The following is a 23648-nucleotide window of genomic DNA, read 5'->3' as shown; positions in this document are numbered from 1 at the left end:
TGCCCCCACCCAAATCGGCCTCCATCAGATGCTATCAGGGTTTAACCATGCAAATCAGAAGCAAATGAACTGACAAGCGAACTGCAAATCTTGCAAAAAGTGTGCGGTTTCACGAAGCTGATGTGACACGGTACAAACGAAGCGCCGCAGATGACCACAGAGGAAGAGAACATCACTTAGGGAGAAATGACCGAGTGCTTCCAGACAGAACTGCTTGAGCTGGGTGGCACAGCGGTTAAGCGTCTGCCTTCGGCTCAGGGCGTGACCCCAGCGTTGTGGGATCGAGCCCCACGTCAGGCTCCTCGCTATGAGCCTGCTTCTTCCTCTCCCACTCCCCCTGCTTGTGTTTCCTCTCTCGCTGGCTGTCTCTCTCTCTGTCAAATAAATAAATAAAATCTATAAAAAAAAAAAAAAAAGAACTGCTTGACCACCAAAGGATTCCGAGTGACCCTTGCGCGTGACACTCTAATAGATTTGCCAAAATGACCCTCTTTCTGTCAAGAGACGATTCTTCTGACGTCTGCCCGGTTGCAATCACAATCTAAATAAGTGTTAATCATGAGCTAAAGCTATTTTTTTTTCAGCACTTTTAGTTTCCTTTTCAAGGCAAAGTCTCAAGGCTGGGGACTCGTGTGGTTCCCCTCACAATCTCTGTGAAGTTTTGGTTATCTTTTTAGAAGGATTCACCGCAGGGGCGCCTGGCTGTCTCTGGCGGTGAAGTCTGCGCCTCTCAATCGCAGGGTCCTGAGTTCAAGCCGCACGGTGGGTGCGGAGACTAGTTTAAAAAAAAAAAAAAAAAAAAAAAAGGATTCACCGCAGTCGCCTTGCAGGTACAGGATCCGGCGAGGAGAGGCGCCCGACCGCCTCTCCCGCCCGCGGGCAGAGGAAGCCCCACCGCCGCAGGGCGCACGCTAGAGCGCCGCGCGGTAATTGCTTGGGGCCCCCCAGCCCGGCCCTGTCGCCGGCAGGAAGCACCTAGGCACCTCGGAGAAAAGCTCCGCCGGGCGGGCCAAGTGCCCCCACTACGCTTCTCTACACGCGTGAGGCGACTCTGGTGAACCCTTTTGTGGTACAAAGGGGAAACTGAGGCCCGGTGACGGGCAGAGCCTCGCTGCTCCGCGGCCGCCCGGCAGCAGAGCCGGCACTAGAAGGAGGCAGGTAACAAAAGTGAACACTCGGTCAGCGCGCCCCACGTGCGGAGCCCAGGACAGGCGGTGCCCACTTCTGCTGCAGGGCGCCTAGTGCGTCGTTGGCGCTCGGGAAACCGGAGGTGGGAAAGCCGAACCCCGCGGGGCCCCCAGACCCTGCCTTCCGTCCCCCCACCCTCGGCCCCCAGCGGGGGTGGGGCCTCTGTCCGAGTCCCGCTCGCTCTCCAGCAGAGCCCTCCGCCCCGGCCCGCGCCCCTCGCCCCCGAGTCAGGCCGGTGCTCCCACCCCAGCAACTCGGCGGGCCCGGGTCACACTGGGGCCGCCGCTGGCCGGGGCCCACCGCCCCCGCCCCGCCGTCTCCTCTCCCTCCCCTCCCCCCGTGAGGGAGGAGGAGACTCGGCGGCCCTCCCTCGGCCCTCCAGGCGGCGGCCGCAGCAAGCCCCGTGCCCGCTCCGCCCAGCCGCGGCGGGTCGGACGTCCGGAGCCCGCGGGTCCCCGGCCGAGGTGAGCGGGGGCGGCAGTGCAGGGGGCGGCAAGCCACTGCGTCCCGGGAACTCCATCCAGACGGCGAACCTTCCGCGGGAGGGAAAGGGTTAAGTTGGGGGCGTGCTGGAGGAGAGGGGCGCAGCGTCCGCAGCAACCCCCAAACTCCGAGCAGAACTTCTAGCCCCCTTCCCGGGCTCCCCCCACCTCCCGGGGCCCGGGACCTCGGGTGTGGAGGGGCTGCGGGTGTTGGGGGGGAGGGCAGGGCCGCCTTCGGAATGCTGCGGGCCCGGACCGGACGGGAGGGGGGCGGCGGGCGGGGGCGGAATTTGGAACCCTCCCGGGGGACCCAACGTGGTCACCATGGCGAGTGCGGGATGGACGGGTGCACGAGCCAATCGGAGCACGGCGCCGCCGCCCCAGCCCGCGGTGGCCGCCAATGAGGGCCGCGCGGCGGGGGTGGGCGGGACCGCGCCGCGCGGGCCCGAGAGCCCCTCTGCCCTCCGCTAGCCGCTAGAGGGAGCGGGGCGTCTTTGCCGGACCTGGGCGTCTGGGGAGGGGGCGAGGAAATGAGGGCCGACGCGACTTCTGGCGTGGGAGGGCAGAAAGCGAATTTCTGGAAGGAGCTGGGTCAGTTAGAGCGATGGCTCAGTGCGAGGAGAATGGAGTGGGCCTCAGTTGCCTCACCGTTCTGATGGTGCCAATGGATGATAGCTGGCAAGTCCGTTCTCCGCCCGGGGCTCCTGCTTCTGTATCTTAAGTGTGGGTTGTACAGACCTGTATGGGGCTTGGGTTGGTTCGGGTTGCTTCAGGTTGGCACAGGGTCTGCCCACTTGTTGGACAGAGCTTTTAGGAATCTTGGTAGTGCCCCTCCCCATGGTACAGGCAAGGAAACAGGCCCAGACAGGGCAGAAAGTTGCAGATAATCACACAGCCTATCAGTGGCAGAGCAGGGACGGGTGGGATTCCCCTTCTACCAGAGAGAATAGTTGAAGTGCCTTCAAGGCACTCACTCTCTCCCATACCAGCCATGCCTGGCCACTTGGCCTGATGCCCGAGGACCCCGTCTTGTAAATGTTCCCAGGGGCATCATGCCCTTAAGGTGGACATAAACTAGGAAGGGGGGCATCCAATCCCAGCACTAGGACCCCATCTTGTAAATGTTCCCAGGGGCATCATGCCCTTAAGGTGGATATAAACTAGGAAGGGGGGCATCCAATCCCAGCACTCCAGCCCTACCCCTCAGGTCACCCCCACTTTGCTGCTGGTCCTCTGTGTGGATGTGGGAAGCAGCTGCTCCACTGGGCTTACGTTGGCCCATTATGAAGAACGGAGTTCTGAATGTGATCTAGGACATCTTTGTGGCTCCTCAGTCTGAGATGGGGATACCTGGGACAGGCCAGAGGTGCCTACCCCGGCGGGGAGTCAGGTCTAGCCTGGAGGCCCTGCTTCCCTCCTTCCTTCCTCTCAGTCCTCTCCTGGTGATCCAGTGGCTGAAGCCCAGGCAGCAGGTCCGAGGGACAGGTGCCCACAGTTTGTGGGCTGACCAGCCTTGGACCCTGCATTTATCCAATCAGGCTGTCCTCTGCGGTTTCCTGCTGGGCTCTGCTCCCTGCCCACAGCCAGGCCTGTGGCCATAGGCAGCTCCAGAGCGCCACCTGAAAGGTTCTGGAAGGACAGAGGGGGTTCTGAGTTTGAGGGAAGAGTTGGGCCACCGGGCAACCCCCAAACCCCTCAGCTGGCCCCCATCCAGCCTTCAGCATTGCTCACTTCTCTCACTAGATATTGAGAGTCATCTAAACATGCTAAGGACAAAACATATAGCACTTAGGCTACCTCAGGTAAGAGGACTGATCCCTGACCTGGCCATGAGATGACCTCTGACTTTGACCTTAGCCACAGACAGTTTCAGACACCTGCCTGCTTCGGAGCCTGGCCACAAAATAACTGCTTATCCTTAGGATACCTCAATCTTCCTTCTTCACTGGGGGACCCGTAACTGTCCATCTTCTATCCATCAGCCTAGAAAGCATTTATGCAGCATCTGCTGTATGCTGGGCCCTGTGCTAACAACCAGAGAGACCGAGATTTCCTCGTGACTACTGCTGAAGAACAGGGAGGTGCCAGTGCTTTGGGAACACTGGCTCACTCTGTGTGAAGTCAGAGAAGGCTTCCCAGAAGAGGGTCTTGAAGGATGTGTAGGAGTTTGCTGATGGAGAAAGAAGGAGGGAGAGACCTTCTAAACAGTTCCACAAGCAGTGGGAAACAGTGGTCACTTTCTGTGGACAAAGTGGATGAGGGTCTAGCCTGCGGCAAGTATGGGATCAGAACATTATAGTTTCTGTCCTAGAGTGGGCCAGCAGCTGCCTGGCACAACGAGGATGGCTGTGGGACTGGGGTTCAAGAGCTCTGAGTCCCATTGTGGGGGACTGCCCAAATAAGGGTAGGCAAGGTCATGCTTTAGCCTTCTGCTAGCTTTAAGCAAAGTCTGTATCCAAGGCCTGTCCTAGAAGCTGTGGGTGACACAAGTGTCCCACCTGGGTCAGGGAAGCGTGTGTAGCAAGAGGAGAGGGCATCTGGCCAGATCTGGCTGCCGTGACAGTTTGTAGGGCTGTGCTCCCGTGGAGCAGATCAAGGCATTTCCTGGAGGTGGTGGGGGTTTCAGAGTCCGGAGTGGAGAGGGGGTGGGCATTCCGAGTTGGGGGAACAGCCTGAGCAGAAACCCTGAGGATTAAAGCTGGGGGAACAGCCTGAGCAGAAACCCTGAGGATTAAAGCAGGAATAGACCCGTCTGGCTGGTGGGAGGCAGGAGAGGGGAGGATGGGGTGGGGAAGGCTCTCTGGGGCCTATGGTTGCTGATCCTTCCCCGACCTGCTTAGGGGGGTGGTAACACCCTAGGGGAATCAGGAGGCCACCGCACACACAAAAAACACACACCCTATGAGAAGAAGGCACTGAGCCTGGTGGGGAGAGGACGGGCAGGGAAGCCAGAGCCTGTCTCTGTAACTGTGAGCTGAGCTTCTGTGTTGCAGGACTCTCAGTGAATGTGTCCGTTACTAGGGCTATGTGTGAGTGTGTGTCCCCCAGACTGTGTTATGTGAGCGGGGTGGGAGCGGGGGTGAGGGGCCGCGTTGCTAGGCAGGGTCTGGCTGCCCTGAGTCTACACGGGGTGCAGGGTTCCTGGTGTGCTGGGGAGTGGGCTTCCAGAGAAAACCAACTTTGGGACCTCCATACCTTCCCCCACGTGTGCACACACAGCCTCCAGGGGACATTGGGCTTACCAGAGGAAAGGCAGGAGGGCTGTCCAGAGCTCCTCTTTCCCCCTTGCTCCCCTCCCTCCTTCCCCAGCCCCCAGGAGGGACTGGGTCAGGCCGCTGAGAAGGGCAACAGGAGCTGAGTCTGGAGCCCACCCCTGCCTTTAGCATGGGCGCCTGGAAGCCATTAGGGGCCTGGGTGGCGCCTGCCCTGCCCCTGCACAACAGGCTGGAGATTCCTGGAAGGAGCCTGCCCCCACCCCGCTGAGCCCCATGCCAGGCCCGGCGGCTCCCAGAGGCAGAGAGGATATGGCAGTGGCCCCCTCCCTGCCACCCTCTCTGTTTAGGGGAGGCCGGGAGGGCCCAGCAGACAGAGCCTGGAGGACCTTCCCACCACTCCCCAGAACCAGCGCAGCTGTGGCTGGTGCGGGGCTGGCACTGGGATTTCCTGCCTCCTCCCCTCCCCCTCAGGCGCTCATTGTTTTTCTTTTCCAAGAGCGTCTCCTCATGGAGCTGGGCCAGGAAAATGGGGAGAGGAGGAGTGGGAGTGTCCGTTTGCGTGTGTGTCCGTGTTTGTCTCAGGGCTGAGTGTCTGCATGTCTCTGTGTATCCGTCTGTGTGCCGGGCCGCGCGTGTCTTGGGCTGCGTCTGTGACTGTCCGCCTCCCGGTGAGCACCTCTGCGCATCCGTACCGCTGTGTGCGTGTGGTCCGTCCCGGTGGACGTGTGCCTGCCCGTGTCTTTGTATCTGAGCTTACGTGTGTGGGATTGCCTGTGTGTCTGCAGATGTGCGCGGGTGTGCAAAGATGTCTGTGAATGCAGATGGCGTCTGGGCCAGCCACCTCATCGCACAGGTGGGGAGACTGAGTCAGAAGGCATGCAGCCTGCCAGGGAGTCAGTGTTATACGGGAAACTGGAACCTACCTCTCTGGGGCCGTGTCTGGGTGTGTGACTTTGTCTCTGAGTGTGTCATTAGTGTTGAGACATACATGTTTGTACGTATGAAACTCTGGATGGTGACAAGGCATCACCAAATACTCAAGTGTCCCCAGCTTGGACTATTAAAATGCAAATTCCCAGCCCCATGCCTACTGACCGTGAGTCGCGGGGGGGGGGGGGTACCCAGGAACTGCATTTTAAACAAGTGTCCACGTGACTCTGAAGGCCCCTTGATCAAGCGCACTGGTCTCCCTCACCCCCACCCCACCCTCATTCTACAGGTGGAGAAACTGAGGCCCAGAAAAGGGGCAATGACTTCCATGAGGTTGCTGACTGAGCTGAGCCTAGGACTGATACCTGGTGGAGGCAAACAGACTAGAGAGATACAGTAGGATCGCTGGACAGCACTGAGACGCTAATGGTCCCGATGCCTGTCCACATGGTGGGAAAACCTGCCGTGCCTGCTTGGACAGGGGACGACAGGATAGGCAGTGGAGGCGCCCTGGGTTGGCGTTGCCCGGAGAGAGGACAGGAGAGGGGCTGGGGCGCCGAAGGCATTGGCCAGGGCAAGGTTAGGGCCTTGGAACCGGAGCTGGGCAGGGAGAGAGGGGCGGGGGTGGGCCTCGGGGACAGTGAACAGGTGGTGGGATCGGGGGCTGTAGCTCCTTTTGGGATTGAAGAAGTTTTGGAGTTGGACTCCTAGAGAGCATGAGCTTGGACTTGACGCTAGAGAGCCGTCACTGCTATCGCTGACAACGAAGGGTGTGGCTGCTGGCATGATCAGGTTGGCATTTTTAAAAACTCCCTCTGGCTGCTGCTGTTCAGAATGGATTTGAAGGAGGCACAGCTTCCCGGGGGACAGGGCAGGGAGGTAGTGGCTGCGGTGGCCCAGGTGGGAGGCGATGGCGGTGGCCTTGACTGGTGAGTGGCAGTGTAGGAGGAGGGCAGATAGCTCCTTGTGATGTGTGGCAGACAGATGGACAGGACTTGGAGGTGGCAGGGAGGGGGGTGCGGGGAGAAAGCAGATTCCAGAATGTCCTCCACAGCATGAAGGAGTAAGGAAGTGCTCTTCTCCCAGTGGCGGCATCCAGAAGGAGGAGCTGCTTGTGGAGGGAATGGAAGTGAGTTCCAGTTTGACCAGGCTGAGTCTGAGTTATCTGAGGAACACGCTGATGGAGGTGTGGTGGGGGGGTGGGGGGTTCTGGAGCTCAGCCTGGGCTGGAGAGCGGGAGAGCCCTTCCAGCCTCTTAGGGGCAGAGAGGAGGGGGCCATGGGCCTTGGGGCAAGACCTGGAGGCCCTGCCCATCTGATGGCTTCCCTTTTCGATGTGAACTCTGCCATTAGACCACCTGCTGAGAGTGAGGGGTTAGAGGTGGGAGGAGGGTGGGGAGGGGACAGAGCTGGTTGGCCGGGCAGTGTTGGGAGCAGCCAGTGTTGAGGCACTTGGCTGTGGTGCTGGTGAGAGCCCCACCAGCGGTGCACTACAGAGGAAGAGCTGGCCGTTGGGGCAGAGGGGCCTGGGGGGAGGATCTGTGGGACAGGCCCAGCTGAATGGGGAGGGGAGAGCATGACGTCCCAAGGGGCTGCTGGTGAGGGTCAGTGCAAGACCACCATGGAGAGGGTGACAGGTTGGGGACAGAGAGGAGAAGGACATGGGTCTCACTTCTTTTAAAGTGATGTGGCCCAGAATAACAGAGCCCGGCAGTGGGACCTCTCACCAGGCTGCACCCCCACCATCTGGACTCCGGCTTATTTCCATCCTCACACCAGAGCTTGTGTTGCTTTCACCACACCCTTCCCGGTGTTTGCAGTTGGGCTCCTAGATACTGTACCTGGAGTCAAATCTGGGCTTGAACCTTTCCGAGCCTCCCTTTTCCTCTGGGGTAAATGGGAGCCATTTCCCTTGAGTCTACTGAGAGGAATAAATGAGATAGTTCACATCAGACTGTGGCGCCTGGCCTTAGTCGGACCTCCACAAGTGTCACTGCCATTGGCATCATATGCTGGGACGGAAACAGTGGCCAAGAGCCAGCCCCAGTCCTCAGCAAACTCACAGCCTGGGGTGAGGATGGGGCACAGGCGGGGGCACAGATGAATGGTAGGCGAGGTTGGTTACACTAGTGATGGAGACAGAGGCAGGACAGGCCACCTGGCCTGATGTGGTCCTGGAGGACTTCTAGGAGGAGGTGATAACTCAGATAAATGTTAAGGCTGAGAAGAGTTAGCCCAGTGCGGGAAGAGGCAGGGAGGGGAGTCCTGGCAGCAATGCCAGCGTGCAAGCATGTTGCACTTGGGGTGGAGATGGGGAGTAGTACAAGTCATTCACTGGGTGACATGGGACTTGAAGGTCAGGGATGCCAGATCAAGGCTTCAGATCCGCTGCCTTGGGTGCAGGGTGAAGGGACTGCAGGGGGGTGTCTGGAGGCCAGCGAGGAAGCAGTTACAGGCCCACGCTCACCACTACAGCCTCACTGGGGCTTTCCTGGGGCAGACGGTTTCTCTCCTCCCGTTTTTGCCCATTACGTTTCCTTTGCCCGTTTTGCCCTTCCCATGCCTGAGCTTATGGGTATGGACAGATGGGGGCCACGGCCTACTAACGCTTGTGTTCTCCCACAGGTCCGAGGAGGAGGAGGCATCCCCCACCCAGAGGCCCGGAGAGCGGTGGGGAGCGGTGGCTGTCATGCACAGGGCGATCGCGTCCTCCGGGCATCCCCGGTGCCGCCCCTGAGTCCTGCCCCGAGTTGGAACCCAGGGCCCGCCCGCACGGCCGCACCATGAGCCACGGGCCCAGCCCCCGACTGGCCGAGTCCCCGCAGCTGTCCAAGGGCAGCCTGCTGACCATCTTGGGCAGCCCGTCGCCGGAGCGCATGGGGCCGGCCGACTCGCTGCCGCCCACGCCGCCCAGCGGTACGCCTTCGCCGGGGCCGCCGCCCGCGCTGCCGCTGCCACTGCCGCCGCCGCCCGCGCTGCTGGCCGACGGGGACTGGGAGAGCCGCGAGGAGCTGCGGCTGCGGGAGCTGGAGGAGGCGCGGGCGCGGGCCGCGCAGATGGAGAAGACCATGCGCTGGTGGTCGGACTGCACGGCCAACTGGCGCGAGAAGTGGAGCAAGGTGCGCGCCGAGCGCAACCGCGCGCGCGAGGAGGTGCGCCAGCTGCGCCAGCGCCTGGACGCGCTCACCAAGGAGCTGGCCGGCGCGCGGCGCGAACGCCAGGAGGCGCAGGGCGAGTGCGAGGCGCGGGGCCGCGAGCTGGCGCGGCTGCGGGGCGCCCGGGGGGCCGCCGACAGGACGTCCGACGGGCCTGAGCCGGAGCCCGAGAGGGAGCAGGAGCCGGTGCGCGACGTCGGGTCCGAAGTGCCCCAGGGCAGCCAGGTGCGCACGGCGCGGGTGGGGCTGTGGGGCTGGCGAGGAGGCGGGCTCCTGGGCAGGGCCCTTGGCGCTGGGGTCCAGAAGGGGGTGCGGCCGGACTGAGAAAGGGGGATAGGTCCCCTGGGAGGCTTCACTCAACTGCATCGGCCTCTGCTCCTCGGGTCCTCAGGACAGCATTCTTCCTGAGATCCCTAGGGTGGAGAGGCCTGCGATATGGTGGCCCTAACACTCCCACACCTGAGCAGTCAACAGAACCTTAAAATCGTCCCTTTGGGGCAGGAGCGGGATCGAAGCTCGCGCCTGGTAGGCATCTGTTAGCCGCAGAGCTGAATCTGTTCATTCGTTCAACTTGAATTGGGGGAGGGGGGTGTAGGGAGTAAACGCGTATAATCCCATCGGTCAAAGCTGAGAGGTAGGGGGTTGTCAGGGCACTAGGAGCACAGAGAAGGTCCCTGAAGCAGGCTTTGAGAGGGGGCCTCACAGAAGGTTTCCTGGAAGAAGTCCTGTTTCAGCTGAGACTAGGAGGATGTGGACGAATTCGCTGTGAAGTGTGCAGGCAGGCAGTGTAGGCATGCGGAAGCCCAGAGGCCGGGAATGACAGGCCCCATCATTCTGGGGGCACCTGCAGAGAGCACGAAGCTTGGCATGCGCAGGGTCTGTGTAATGCTCACAATCCCAAGAGGCGTTTGCTTTGTAGATGAGCGTGCTGAGGCACAGGGAGATTAAGTACCAGTGTCTCCCAGCTGGTGACTGGAGTACTGGGTAGTTGAACCCAGGTGAACTGCGGAGACCATGGTAACAGCATGGCTGGAGCATGAATGGTGGGTGCGGAGGGCAGCTCCCCCTGACCAGCAGGCCTTCTAGGAGCAGAGTCCCAGCTCAGGTTCCTCCCAGCTCCATCCCCAGACGGTCCAGCTCCTCCAGCTAAGATTCTTGGCCACCCTTTCCCCTCCCTTGCCCAGCGTCTGCCACCCCTGTAGGCTGGGGTGGGCCTGCTGCCTCCTGGTGGCCAAAGCCCCCGCTTCCCCGGGCATGCCTGGTGTTGGAGGTGGCCTTCCTTCATTGCTCCTCTCTGCAGCAGACATAGCCCCTGTCAGCCAGCCTCCTGGTGCTCCTCCTGTCCTGTCCTTGCTGTGGCTGTCAGTCACACTCCAGGAGGTAGCAGGTACAGTGGCAGGAGCCTTGGGGTTGCAGTACGAGTTTTTTTCCTCCAGCCCAGCCACTTCTGTGTTCTGTGACTCAGAACCAGTCCCTTCCCTCCCTGTTTCCCCATTTGTGAAATAGGACTTTGGACCAGGTAGTTCCCAGGGCCACTGTCCCCATCCAGAGAGGGAAACTGAGGGCCAGACAGGGAAGGAGCTGGCTTACACTCATCTAGAAAGGTCGCAGGGGAAGCCAGGCTGGCACAGAGGCCATAGACGTCTCAGGTCTGTGGTCAGAGACAGGCCTTTGGTGCAGCAGGGGCAGGCTGGAGGGGCAAGAGGAATGGAAGCTCGGGGGCTTGGCGCTGAGTTCATAGTCCCTCGCTGCTTCCTGTCTCGGAGCTGGTTCTGCTCACAGGGGCCGCCTTCCTGTGTCACTTAGAGTTTACTCCTGAAGAATGGGATCTTAGAGCCGAAATTCCTTTTGGGGGAATCTAGTTCTTATCCATTGTAGAAGTCCCTGCTTCTACATCCATTCATATCAGTGTCCCACCGTATGCTTGCATACTTCCAATGATGGGGAGCTCACCACGTGTCTGGGGAAATCTTCTAGGGTACAGAGAACTTTGGTGGCTGACTCTGTGTGCAGTTCCATGAGGTGAAGGGGAGAGGCCTAGAAGAGGGGGTGTCTCTCCCTCCCAGGGATGGAGAGGCAGGCTCCAGAAGAGAAAATTGGGGCCCAGAAGGCTGTGTGACTTACCCAAGGTTACCCACCAAGCCAATCTGAGACACAGGGCCTGGGAAAGGCCATGAGGTCAGCCAGGAGGCTGAGGGCTCAGCAGCCACTGGGCCATCCTCCACCTTGATCCCCACAGGAGCTGGAGCTAGTGGAGAGCCTGCTGAAGAGCAGGCCAGAGGAGCCTGAGGGCTGCTGGGAGGCTCGCAGCGTGGGGGCCGGAGGCCCACGGGGCAGCTCGGGCCGCCAGGAGCGCAGCCGGCTGCCCTGGGAGGACACGGCCGCCGTCGAGGAGGAAGCATCCAAGTTGACTGCCCTGCGGCTGCGGCTCGACGAGTCCCAGAAGGTGCTGCTCAAGGAGCGAGAGTGAGTCCTGGCAGGGAAGTGGGGCCCCGGGGGGCGGGCCGGGCCACACCGGGGCACCCTCAGAATTGCACAGCGAAAGTCGGAGTCCTGGAACGGGAGACTCGCCGAAGGTGCCTGGCGCTGTTTAGGCTTGAGTCTTGGAACTTTAGAGCCGCATGTTCTAACTGGAGCACCCAATGCAAGTTTTGTTTTATTAATTCAGGTAACACGTAGCGTGCATTTGCTCTGGGTCAGACCTGTGCTCAGCAGTGAGGATATAGCCATAAATGAACCCAAACCCTCCTCACCCCCCGCCTCATGGAGCTTATGTCCTAGAGGGGAGAGCACGTCATGGGCAAAGGGAAAAGCAGGGAAGGAGAGTCAGGGAGGTCGATGGATGGCAGGTGGGAATTCGGGTTTGGACTAGTTGAATTCGAGATGACGGGGAGGCAGCTGGGTACATGAATGAGTCCAGAGCTCACGAGGCAGATCTGGGCTGGAGGTAAAAACTCAAGAGTCAGCCGTGAAGAGGTGATTTCAAAAGCTGTGAGCGGGGTGAGGGAGGTCAGAGGACGGAGGCCTGGAGCCATCCGACTTTAGAGATCAGAGTAAGAGCCCGGTGGCAGAGGAGACAGGAAAAGGGAGTCCGGAAAGGGTCAGGGAACCCAGGAGCACCTGTTTCACACAGGAGGGAGTGAGCAGCTTGGTCAAGGAGGAGGACGACTAAGGGCTGACCAGCGGATTTAGAACATGGAGGTTGCCAGAAACCTTGATCAGGGCACAGGCCTGATTATAATGAACATTTGTAGCACTCCCTCTCTGTCCAGAAATTAAATGCATAGATATCATGAGGGCAGAGATCAGGGGCTGCTTCTATAAGTCAAGGAACACCAGAGATGGGCCACAAACGCCCAGAAGTGGGAGGACTGGTTCCCTTCGTGGGCTTCAGACAGGGCCAACCCTGCTGATACCTTGATCTCGGACTTCCAGCCTCCAGAACTGTGAGACCATAAAGTTCCATTTAAGCAAGACGGACAAAAAAGCGAAGTGTTTCACTAACTGAAATATAAAGCAGAAATGAGGGGAATTTGGGGCGCCTGGGTGGCACAGTGGTTAAGCGTCTGCCTTCGGCTCAGGGCGTGATCCCGGCGTTATGGGATCGAGCCCCACATCAGGCTCCTCTGCTATGAGCCTGCTTCTTCCTCTCCCACTCCCCCCTGCTTGTGTTCCCTCTCTCACTGGCTGTCTCTATCTCTGTCAAATAAATAAATAAAATCTTTAAAAAAAAAAAAAGAAAGAAATGAGGGGAATTTATAATACAGTATACGTATTATGACGTGGACGTGCTCAGGCCCGGCCCCACTAGGGGAAATAACTAAGTGCAGTCAATCCTTGAACAATGTGGGGGTCAGGGGCACTGACACGCCCCCCTCGTGCAGTGGAAGATCTGAATCCCCAAATTCGATCCCTTCGAAACTTAACTAACAGCCTATTGTTGACCAGAGCCTGACCGATAACAGAAACAGTGGATTAACGTGTAGTTTGTGCGTTCTATGTATTACGTGCTGTATTCTTATAATGACGAAGAGAGAAGAAAGAAAACATTAAGAAAAAGAGAGGAAAATACAGTACTGCTCCGTATTTATCACAGTGACCCACGTGTGAGTGGACCCACGCGGTTGAAACCCGTGGGGTTCAAGGGGCAGAGGTAGTCAGAAGCGGTGCCTTCACAAAGAAGGGTAGTGACGTTAACCCTCCCAGCAAATGCTTTAGGCGGCCCGGCCTCCGAGTCAGGCTTTGTGTGGATTGGCTCAGGTAAGTCACCTCCCAGGACAGCCTCAAAAACAGCAGATGCAGGTCTGTGGGGTCCGCCACTCAGATAGACCAGCGCGGTCGAGGTGGTGACAAGATTTCCTGAGAGGAACAGCCTCTGGTAGGGCTCTGAACCAAGCAAAGCGCAAGGTTCCCTCAGTTTGTACAGCGAGTCTGTTCCCGGGAAGCGCTCTGCGAGTACAAAAGGTGCTTTCTGTTTATGTGTAAATCAGAGGGAGGGTGTAGGCTCCGATGGTTTGCACACCCGGGGCTGTCCGACAGAACACACACATGTTGCAGGGGACGCGGGATCATTCCTGGGGGGGCGGGATGGCCCTGGGCCTTCAGTGCAGGACGTAGGCACCCCTTGTCCCTGCCCTCGGAGCGACCGGTCATGCAGGGCTACCGGAAATGCCTCTTAGAGGGTGTCAGTCTCCTCTGAGAAGCCCGTGTTAGAGGCGTGAGATGTCAGGCTCCCCCAGAGGGAGGCCGGGGAGGGGAGGTCATGAGGCAAGGATGCTGAAGAGTGAGGATAAGTACAGGTCTTCATTGAGCACCTACTGTGTGCCAGGGCCAGGCCCCGTGCTCGTTTCCCACAGCATCTCATTCGCGCGCAGAGTGCGAAGTGGGGATTGTGGGAGACCCCCCACCCGGTGATGATGACAAGAGGTGACCCCTCCATCTGAGACCCACTGGACAGTGTTTTCCAACGTTTCTGACCCCAGAACCATGTGTTCGAACCAAGCCTTATAGGCGATGACCGTACATAAAACAGGAACAGAGGTCAGATTTGGCAGTTAAGCCAGAGGCGCTCAGCCAGGCATGGCCGATGCCCTGGAGTCCTGGTCACCTCCCCACGTCGTGAGCTGGGCACCCTCAGTTGTGCAGGGGTGTGGGGTACAGCTCCAAAAGGAATGCAAAACCAGGGTGCCTGCCACAGTATGGGGTGCCAGGGCCTTGAATGCCGAGGCAAGGCCTTCGGACACCGGCTCCAGGTGCAGGCCACACGGGTCAGCAGAGGGCCTCGGTGGGCTCACCCCCATGTCTTCCTCTCCTCCTCCTCTCTCCAGGGATAAACTGGCCCTGAGCAGGAGCATTGAGAAGCTGGAGGGGGAGCTGAGCCAGTGGAAGATCAAGTATGAGGAGCTGAACAAGACCAAGCAGGAGATGCTCAAGCAGGTGAGTCTTGGAGACGGCGGGCTCCCCAGAGGAAGCGGCGTGGCGCTGTTGAATTTCGGGGAGAAAGGAGGGAGTTCAGGCATTCCTCGCCAGACGCTGGCCACACGCCATCCGCTGTTCTGAGCGTGGGAGCGGCCAGTGTCCCTGTCTTCAAGAGCTCACCTTGTGGGGGCTCTGGGGTGGGGCACGGGTACCGACAGTAACCAGGCAGATAAATTTGTAAGCTATGAAGCAGTCAGGCAGAATAAGAGAGATGGGGTGGTGGGTCAACAGTGGCATCTCTAAAAAAATAAATAAAATAATAAAGTAGTAAGTAAATAAATAAAAGTTAGAAAAAAATGAATGGCCTCTCGGAAGGTGACATTTGAGGCAAGACCTAAAGAAGCCATCCTTGAGAGGATAGGGGGGCAGACTTCCTGGCAGAAGGCGCAGCACATGCAAAGGTCCTGAGGCCAGAGTAAGCCTAGTGTGTGCAGGAAGCAGAGGAGGGAAGTGAGAGACAAGGTTCCAAGGGAGCCAGACCTCCCTGGGCGTCGAAGACCACCCTGAAGGGGAGGAGCCTGGATGTAGCATTCATCGGGTCCAGTGTGTGCTTCATCTCACCGATGCTTCAGGGCCGTCAAGGAAGCTGGACCCTGACGTCCACATTTGATAAATGTCAAAACTGAGGCTCCACCTGGCGGAGAGGGGATTCCACCGCTGCAGTTTGGGGACTCAGGGCAGGGTGAGGTCCTGCTGGGTGGCCGTGACTGCCTCCTGTGCGGGCCCCTGTGGCCACCAGGGGGCGCGGCCACCCAGAGAAAGTCTGCTGCACCAGCTGCTTTTCCAGAAGGTGCAAAGACTGCGCCCCACCCCCCCCCACCCCCCCCCCACCCCCGCCAACCCGGACCTCAGAGCTTGAAACTGCCCTGGAAGCCACCAAGACTGTCTCTTGGTAGAAACTCTCAGGAAATATCCTAAAAACCCCCCTCTCCTGAAGCAGCATCTCTGGGGGATGGATCCAGGAATCTGCCTTTTTAATCTTTCCAAATTATGAAGTGGAATCCTTTGCAGCAAAGGGAATAAAACATGAATGTTCAGTTTAACAGAGAGTTATAAAGATTCTCTTTTTTAACTGGCTTCTTTCCCTCAGTGTTATGGATTTGAGCTCACCCATGTCATTGCACTGAGAGTTTGTTGGTTTTCCTGTCGTACGACAGGGCATCTGCACTATACCGCCATCAGCCGAGGCGACCCCGATGTGGCCAAGCCCGCAGCCACACGCAGACCCTGTTCAGATCCACTGGGTGCATTCAGTCCACAGGGCTACCCAGTGCCACGGCCATATGGGGATGCAAAGGTGGACAGACAGACAAGCTCTCTGTCTTCCCGAGCTCACATTCTAGTGAGGATGGAGAGTAAAGGAGGCACCCTTGTAGTCAGGGAGGAGGAGAGAGGCCTCCCCGAGGAGGCGGCGTTTAGGCCAAGGCCTGAGAATGCAAAAAGTCCTGTAAAATAACTTGGAAAGAGTGCACCAGGTAGAGAGAACCATATGTGCAAAGGCCCAGCGGTGGACAGGAACTTGGTGTGTTTGAGGATTCAAGCCTGGAGCACAGTGAACTAAGGGGAAAGAGGAGAGATGGGCAAGGGTCCAACCATATTTGTGAGACCATGGAAAGGAGTCGGGCCTTATCCTAAGGAACTCAGGGTTGAGGGTATGAGTGGATTTATCTTTTTAAAGAGCTCGTTCTGGGCTACTGTCGTGGGAGGTGGGGTAACAGGAGCCACAAGTGGACACTGGGAGGCTAGATGGTCATGAGGTAGGAGATGTGAAATGCCGGGAGCAGCACCAGCAGTCGGATCAGGCTCTCTTCTGGATTGGGCTCCACGTCAGGCTCTGCTGAGCCCTCCTGCCCCAGCGCCCACCCCGTTGCCGGTTCCGGGATATACCCGGGTGGTTCTCACGGAACCAGGCCGCGCTGTGTCCTGCAGCTCAGCATCCTGAAGGAGGCCCACCAGGACGAGCTGGGTCGCATGTCCGAAGACCTGGAGGATGAGCTAGGCGCGCGGTCCAGCATGGACAGGAAGATGGCCGAGCTGAGGGGTGAGGTGAGGCCGCCTGTGGGACCTGGGAGGGCTTGGATCTGGGTGGGGGGCAGGGGCCAGGCCTCCAGTAGCCAACCAGCTCCGAGGAGGGCAAGAACCAGGTCTGCACGCTGAGGCGGGGACAGCCACACCGGGGAGGTGCTGTGGTCTGCAGGGGGCGACGGGCCTCTCTCCCACCCAGAGACCAGAAGCGCCCTCTCGTCCTGCACACCGTGAAATCAGCCCAGGTTAATTATAGCTGCTGCAGCTGGATCTGCTTCCTGGAGCCAAAAATGGCTCTCGAGGGGGAGGTGGGGGGGGAGCACACAGCTCAGGCCCTTCTGTCCCCTCTCCCCCAGGAGCCCTGACCCTGCCCTGCTCTGTTGCAGATGGAGCGGCTGCAGGCGGAGAACGCGGCCGAGTGGGGTCGCCGTGAGCGGCTGGAGACTGAGAAGCTGGGCCTGGAACGGGAGAACAAGAAGCTGCGGGCACAGGTCGGGGACCTGGAGGAGGCGCTGGCCCGGCGGCGGAGACAGACAGCCAGCGCCCTGGACTGTGACCTGCGGGCCAGCCAGGCTGCGCTTTTCGAGAAGAACAAGGTGGGTTAGCAGGTGGTACGGCCAGGGCAGAGCGCCTACTGTGTGTCCAGCTCCAGCCCACAGGGGGCAGGGGACCCCTGAAGTACCAACGAGGGACAGAGAGGTGGCCCCGGAAGCCACTCCTCCCGGGCATCCCCTTGGGCCCGGCCCCACGCCCGCGCAGCGCTTTCTGTTCGTTTTATCGCTCAGCCTCTGAGCAGGACGCGACAGGCGCGCTCTGACCCCGAGTGCCCTCCCGCAGGAGCTGGCCGACCTGAAGCATGTGCACGGCAAGCTGAAGAAGCAGTTCCAGGAGAAGGTGGCCGAGCTGGCGCACGCCAACCGGCGGGTCGAGCAGCACGAGGCAGAGGTGAAGAAGCTGCGGCTGCGGGTGGAGGAGCTCAAGAAGGAGCTGGCCCAGGCCGAGGACGAGGTGAGCACCCGCTGGGACCCGCGGGCGGCCTCAGACCTTGGCGGCGGCAGGAGCAGGGCTGCAGGCCCTCCCATGTCACTCATGGGCGTCTGGGGGAGGGTGGATAGGTGTGCGGGCAGGATGGAGGAGTGGCTGACTAGACTAAAGGATGGGTGAGTGGGTGGGCATGTAGATGGGCCGGGTAGCACACGGATGTGCAAATGGAACAACAGGAAAGTAACTCCATGCGTGCGGGCACGGATGGATGAGAGAATAGAGGAACCGGTGGATGGGGAAGGGAGGGGGAGAGGCAGGGAGGGAGGATGGATGAGATGTAACCAGAGATGTCTGATAAGTGGCTGGCTGGCTGGCTGGCTGGATGGATGGGTGGGTGACTGGATAGGTGGGTGGATGGGTGGGTGGGTGGATGGATGACAGGTAAGTGTATAGATGTCCAGGAAGACAGAGGACTGTGGACAGTAGAAGGATAGCTAGGTAACTAGACTGGCTCAGCAGGTAGAAGGATGAATGGACAGAGAGAAGGGCAGAAGGATGGGCAGATGGGATGATAAGCGTGTCTGGGAGAGTGGAAGCGGATAGATGGGGTGAATGGGTGGCTGAGTGGAATCAGCAGTGGTGAGTGGGTAGGTAGGTATCTCCACGGACAGATGTCATTCCACAGATGAACGGTCAGATGAACAGACCCATTGCGAGAGACGGCAGGCAGGCTGATGGCTGGCTCAGTAGCCTGGGGTGTCGGAAGGTGTGGAGATTTGGAAGGCAGGGGCAGCAGGGACGGTGAGGAGCAAAGGCACGCTTCGTTGGAGGAGGTGGGCCTTGGTCTGGGCCTCAAAGGACGGACAGGGAGCGCTCTTGGGAAAGGCAGAGAAATGGCAGGAGGGGCTGGGCCTGGGGAGATGGCCGGCCAGGCTGACCCAAGGGGACCTTCACGCTCCTGGCCCTGCTCCCCCGGCAGCTGGACGAGGCCCACAACCAGGCCCGGAAGCTGCAGCGGTCGCTGGACGAGCAGACGGAGCAGAGCGAGAACCTGCAAGTGCAGCTGGAGCATCTGCAGTCCAGGTGGGCGTGCCGGTGGGCGTGCCGGTGGGCGTGCCGGTGGGCGTGCCGCCTGCGGGGAGGACCCCGGCCGGTCACGGAAGCAGGGCAGGGAGAGACTTCCTCCCGGGCAAGCTTGGAGCCCCCATCCTGGAGCCCCCATCTCGGCTAGAGGGGAAGGCAGCGAAGGAAGAGATCCCGGACCCCTGGGGCCAGAATCCTGTCCCCTCCAGGCAGGAAGGGCCAGGGCCAGGAAACCAGGGAAGGGGAGTGCAGGAAGTGAGACCAGCTGGGAGCCCTGGAATCATCTCCTGCCTGCCACTGGCTGGCAGGTGGGTGGGTGGGTGGTGAGAGGGAAGGAGGAGGGGCCAAAGAGGGTAGGTCCAAGGTGGGGCAGCGGGCAGGGCCACAGGGTCTGGGGAGTCATGGACAGGAAGAACAAGCAGCCCCCAGGGTCCCTGGGCTGCAGTGCCCCCAGGCCGGCTGGGATCTGAGTGATGGGAAGGCAGGGAGGCTCGGAGGAGCCCCAGCCCTGATGGTAGGCCCAGCCCGTCAGCTGCAGCCTTCACGAGGGAGGACCGCAGGGTCTCTGGGGGACCCACCCAGCACACTCTTCCTCCCTCCCCTGACCACCCCATCCCAATACTCTGAGTTGCCCCTTCTCCCTGCACTCTCCGTAGGCCCGTAAGGTGACAGAGAGCCGAGTCCAAGGCCCTTCTTACTCCACCGCGCCCACCAACCAGGGCCCCCACCAGCACAGGAGCTCTGCTGACTTCCTGTGCCAGGCCCGCGCCAGGCCCTTACTCGCGTTCTCGGATGTCACAGATAGAGGGACGCGGGCCCTGCAGCCAGACTGCTTGGGTGGGTAGGAATGTGCACTTAGGGGCTGTGGAAATGGTCTCTGTGGTCTTGGGCCACTCGCTTGACCTCTCTGTGTCCATTTCCTCATCTGTAAAATGGGCATGATACAGTACTTACCTCGTGCTTGTGAGAAATCGGTGACCTTACCAAAGTATCTGGCACAGTCTGACGTGCTGAGGACTGTGAGCTGCCGCCCTTGCTACTGCCCCGGGGCGCAGCTGGGGCTGTGGGGGGGGAAGGGACTTATACTTGGGTCCCATGTTGTGCCACCAAGAATCACGCTCCTATGAGAGAAGGGAAGTGGAAGTTATTTTTTTCTAGGAAGCTGGCAGAGAAGGAAACTAAGGCCTAAGAGGATGAGCGTCTCCACGGCCACACAGCCGGCGGGTGGTCGGGCCGGACCGCCCCCTTGCCGTCAGCACCCTGGCTTACGGAGCATGTACGGTGTGCTGCGTTTCTAGGGCTGGGAGTGCAGGCCGTGGCGCCAGGCCTAACAGCTGTGTGACATGGCCGGCCTGGCGTCCGTTTCCCCATCTGCCCGGGGTGATGCCCATAACATGCTGCACGGGGGCCCAGGCGTGAGTCCAGCTCGGACTCTGTGTCTGACCGCGCTGCCCGCTCTGCCCCACCCCAAGCACGCAGCCCTCGGAGGCAGCCGGGCCCCGGGCTTTACCGCAGTGTTGGCCACGTCCTTTGGCCACACTCATTCCGAAATGGGCAGGCAGGCTGTACCCAGCCTCTTAAGAGCTTCCAGCGGGGAGGGCAGGGCTGCCCAGGACCGCTGCCTGGTTTTATTTTCCAACTTTTTGTGCTTTAATGTTCCGGGGACAGCTCACTAAATCACGGCCCAGTAATGGAGGCCCCCGCCTGGGCCCCTCCCTGCCGTGTTAATAATTCATGCTTTCCAGTAAGATGGAGCCAAGGCGGCCACTCTGCTGGGGGATGGGCATTTCCTCCACCAGCCCTCGTAAATTGGGGCTTCAGGAATTTCAGTGTGGGGAAGAACCACGGCGGAGCACTTTCTCGCTGTCATGGGGGGTATAGGGGACCTCAGACCGCCCACCCGCAAACTCTCTCCCTGGGGTCTTTGGAGCCTGGCATGGGTTCGAATCCTAGCAGGGTGACCTTAAGTGGCTGCTTCACCTCTCTGGTCCCAGCCCACTGCAGAGCCCAGCCTCACTCCCTGCTGTCTGGGGGACTAGGCAAATTACTTGACCGCCCTGTGCCTCAGTTTCCTTATCTGTCAAACGAGGGTGACAGTGGCACCTCCCTCATCTCAGCAGCCTCTGGGAGGATGCTGTGACATGAGGTCCTGGAGGGGAAAGGCCCCAGCTGGTGCCTGGCAGCACGGACGTGCTGGGGAAGGGCTGAGCTATTCGCAGCAGCCGTGATAGACTGCCCCCAACCCTCCTGTCACCCGGCCCCACAGGCTCCGCCGGCAGCAGCAGAGCGCCCCCCTCTTCGGGAAGATCCGAAGTGCTCGCTTCGGCGCGGAAGAGGCTGGGGACGGAGCCAGCGACCTGGACGAGGACGAGGACCTGCAGATCCAGGTGGCCTAGAGCTCCCAGGGCTGGACATGACTGGCCTGTGGCCACAGGCCCCTGGTGCCCCGGCTGACCGGCCACTCGAACTGATGCAGCTGCCCGTGCCCCCTGCCATGGCGGACTTCCTCCTCTCCCAGGGTGGGCGCCGATGGTCCCACCCCAGCAACACCCCATGGAAAGGAAGCCATGGCCTCATGTATACGTCTTACATGTACATTTTATATATGTGCGTGGGGTCCTTGGACCCATTTGGTGTCATAAACACAGGACCACTCCAAGGCCTGGTCTCGGCGCCCCCGTCCACCCAGGACCTTCATGCAGGGTTGAGGGGGATGTCAGAGCGGGCTGTGGGGGCCTCGACCCAGGCTGCCACTCTGAACCTTGGGGGGGTCTGGTGGAGCTGTTTACAGTACAGTGTGATCAACCCAGTCTTTTGTAATAAATGGAGTTTGGGTTCTCGGGCAGAGTCTTAAGAGTGTGGCAGATGTGGGCAGGTGGTGTAGGGAAAGCATCAGCCCGCGTCTGGCACCCAGCCTGAGCTAGGAATGTCAGGTGACTTGCTGAATGAACAAATGTGGGGAAGAACGAATGGATGACCATGTGAGCTGCTCGGTGGTCTGGAATCCGGCTCCTGTGAGGGGAAGGAAAAGGTATGGTGTGTGTCTAATCCGGAGGAGAGGAGGCTGCGATTCTGCACCGGGTGGATTCAAATCTCTGCCACTGCCCCTTACCAGCTGTGCAGCCACGGGGAAGTGACTTGACCTCTCTGAGCCGCAGTTTCTCCATCTATAAATTGAGGCGTCTCCTACAGCTATCGTGAGAGTAAGATGAGTTCGTTTGCAACTCAGTAAAGGTTAGTTATTATTGAACTACTTGAAGGCATGCCCTGGAGAGGAGGGATTTGCCAGATGGCTCTGCCACAAGGGATGAAGCTCAGGCGACCAGAGGTAGGTATAAACACAATAAATAATAAAGCCTTTTATCTTTCGCCCAGCCCTGCTCTGGGTAATGAAATTGCAGGTAATTTTAATTTTATTTTTGATACTTAATTTCTGTAGCCTCTGCAACCAGCAGATTTATGTGAAATCTGGTGGAGACTGTTATTCAGAGCACAGGAGCACATGTTTTCGCATCTGCAGGTCGAGGTGGCATTGAGACACCTGCCCTTCGGGAGACGCTCTAGATGAATTCTCGGCAGCGGGCCTGCCTTCCGCAGAGAGAGGCTCTGTCACACGGCTGTAGCCGGCGGGAGAGGCGTGCGAGGGGCAGCTGGGGTCCGTGCCTGCGCGGGGAGCTCACTCAGCGGCTTTCTCTCCTGCGGCGTCTGAGGGTACCCTGAGGACACAGTGCTGGGCCGCAGACAGTGCCAGAGCCCCGCTGGTGCTACGGGGCCCTGAACGGTTCAGCTGTTGCCTAAACTAGGGATGACACTGAGTGGGGTTTGCTCTCATGGCAGAGAGGCTGCGGGTTCGCTCCTGGGCTCTGAGGAGAAAGGAAGGAGCGGGCCAGGCCCAGCCAGGGGAGTGACCCGCCAGGGGTCTTTCCCCACAAGCCAGGGCCCGCGGAGGGGGGGGTGGGAACGCTGTGGGAAGAGGGCCATTTCCTGCCAGGGGTCTTTCTGTTTTCTCTCCCAAACAGGAAGTTGGCCCCAGAAGAGGCTGAAATGCTGCCCTTTGACCCCCCAAGAACCAGGCCCTCACTGACAACTGCCCTGCGAGCCGCCTCCCCAGGCCCCAGGCGGACCTGCCATCCACAGACACAGAGCAGAGCCGCCGGCGCAGGGGGCTCCCCCAGACTCCGTGGCACCTCCAGCCCGAGTGTGGAGCGGGGGCCCTGTTCCCGCCCCCGTCTGCGGGCAAGGCCGCTCCTAAGAATGTCCGCAAGGCGAGGGTCTGGCCTCCCACTTCACTGTCCAGGGGAAAACCAAAGGCTCGGGTGGGGAGACAGCCACAGCCCACAGGGCTGGAAGATTCTCCAGGCCTGGAGCACGCTGCCTCTCTGCTCACAGCTCTCGCGTCCCCTTGTGCACAGGGGCGGCGGCGGCCAACAGAAGTGCCCACTTTGGCTCCCGTGATGCTTTACAGTCGTTATGACACGCATTGCTAATATCAGTAATGGGGAGTTTCTCCGGAAAATGCAGGTTTCCTTGTCGTGAGGGGTCAGCACGTCGGCCCAGGCTGGGTTCACGCTCCCGTGTGGTCGTGGCCCCCGGGCGGACAGGCAGGTGCTGCCCGAAATGGGGCACAGGCACCTCGGTGGGTGCAGCCTTACTCTGCATGCGCCTCGTTACGGGCACTACCGCCTCTTCCCTCTTTCGACCAAGGATGCCGAGCGTCAGAGGGAGCAAGTTACTAGCCCAAGGCCGCACGGCTCGCTGGTGGGGAGGCTGGCATTCCAGGTCAGGTGGATCTGCGGCCAGAGCCCGAGCTCCTGATGATGGGGTTCCTGCCCCCCACCCCTCCAAGGCAGGGCCCCTGCCCTCCGCTGCAGCCCCACCACCCTCCACTGGGCCAAAGACCCTGCAGCTGCAGTCCTGTTGCGCTCCCTACTGCCACCAGAGTTGCCGCTCGACCGTCAGAGTCCCACCGGCCCTTCCAAGCTTGGCCTTCTTGGCTTGGTTCATTCCTCGAGTGGTAGCGGGCTGCGCGCTTGTCCGCTGCTGCGGTCCCACCAGATGCTCCTGGAGGCCGGAGAGTCCTGCCGGCAGCCGGCAAGGTAGCCTGGGTTT

General features: G+C 59.9%; 1 protein-coding gene across 2 annotated transcripts; it reads left to right on the top strand.

Moving 5' to 3' along the window:
- Positions 1-994: 994 nt before the first annotated feature.
- Positions 995-22487, top strand: CCDC102A (coiled-coil domain containing 102A). 2 transcript variants are annotated; one of them, XM_087870460.1, is made up of 9 exons: positions 995-1270; positions 8440-9194; positions 11209-11435; positions 14297-14405; positions 16377-16493; positions 16859-17068; positions 17310-17480; positions 18436-18539; positions 20806-22487. In XM_087870460.1, the coding sequence occupies exons 2-9, from the start codon at positions 8598-8600 to the stop codon at positions 20933-20935; spliced, it is 1665 nt and encodes a 554-aa protein (XP_087726586.1). In that variant the 5' UTR covers positions 995-1270; positions 8440-8597; the 3' UTR covers positions 20936-22487. The 2 variants fall into 2 exon arrangements, with proteins under 2 accessions (XP_087726586.1, XP_045662819.1); XM_045806863.2 differs by lacking the exon at positions 995-1270 and adding an exon at positions 1535-1652.
- The last annotated feature ends 1161 nt before the right edge of the window (positions 22488-23648 follow it).

Source organism: Ursus americanus, chromosome 21 (genome assembly GCF_024610735.1).
Source record: "Ursus americanus isolate L20-20 chromosome 21, mUrsAme1.1.p, whole genome shotgun sequence".
Lineage (NCBI taxonomy): Eukaryota > Metazoa > Chordata > Mammalia > Carnivora > Ursidae > Ursus > Ursus americanus.
This window is presented reverse-complemented; position numbering and strand designations above follow the sequence as displayed.

Bases quoted from the DNA above. Each gene is read 5' to 3' on its own strand.
- CCDC102A (XM_087870460.1), top strand. From the start codon at position 8,598: ATGAGCCACGGGCCCAGCCCCCGACTGGCCGAGTCCCCGCAGCTGTCC. The intron at 11,436-14,296 runs GTGAGTCCTGGC...TCCTCTCTCCAG, and splicing joins GTGCTGCTCAAGGAGCGAGA to GGATAAACTGGCCCTGAGCA. The intron at 16,494-16,858 runs GTGAGGCCGCCT...GCTCTGTTGCAG, and splicing joins TGGCCGAGCTGAGGGGTGAG to ATGGAGCGGCTGCAGGCGGA.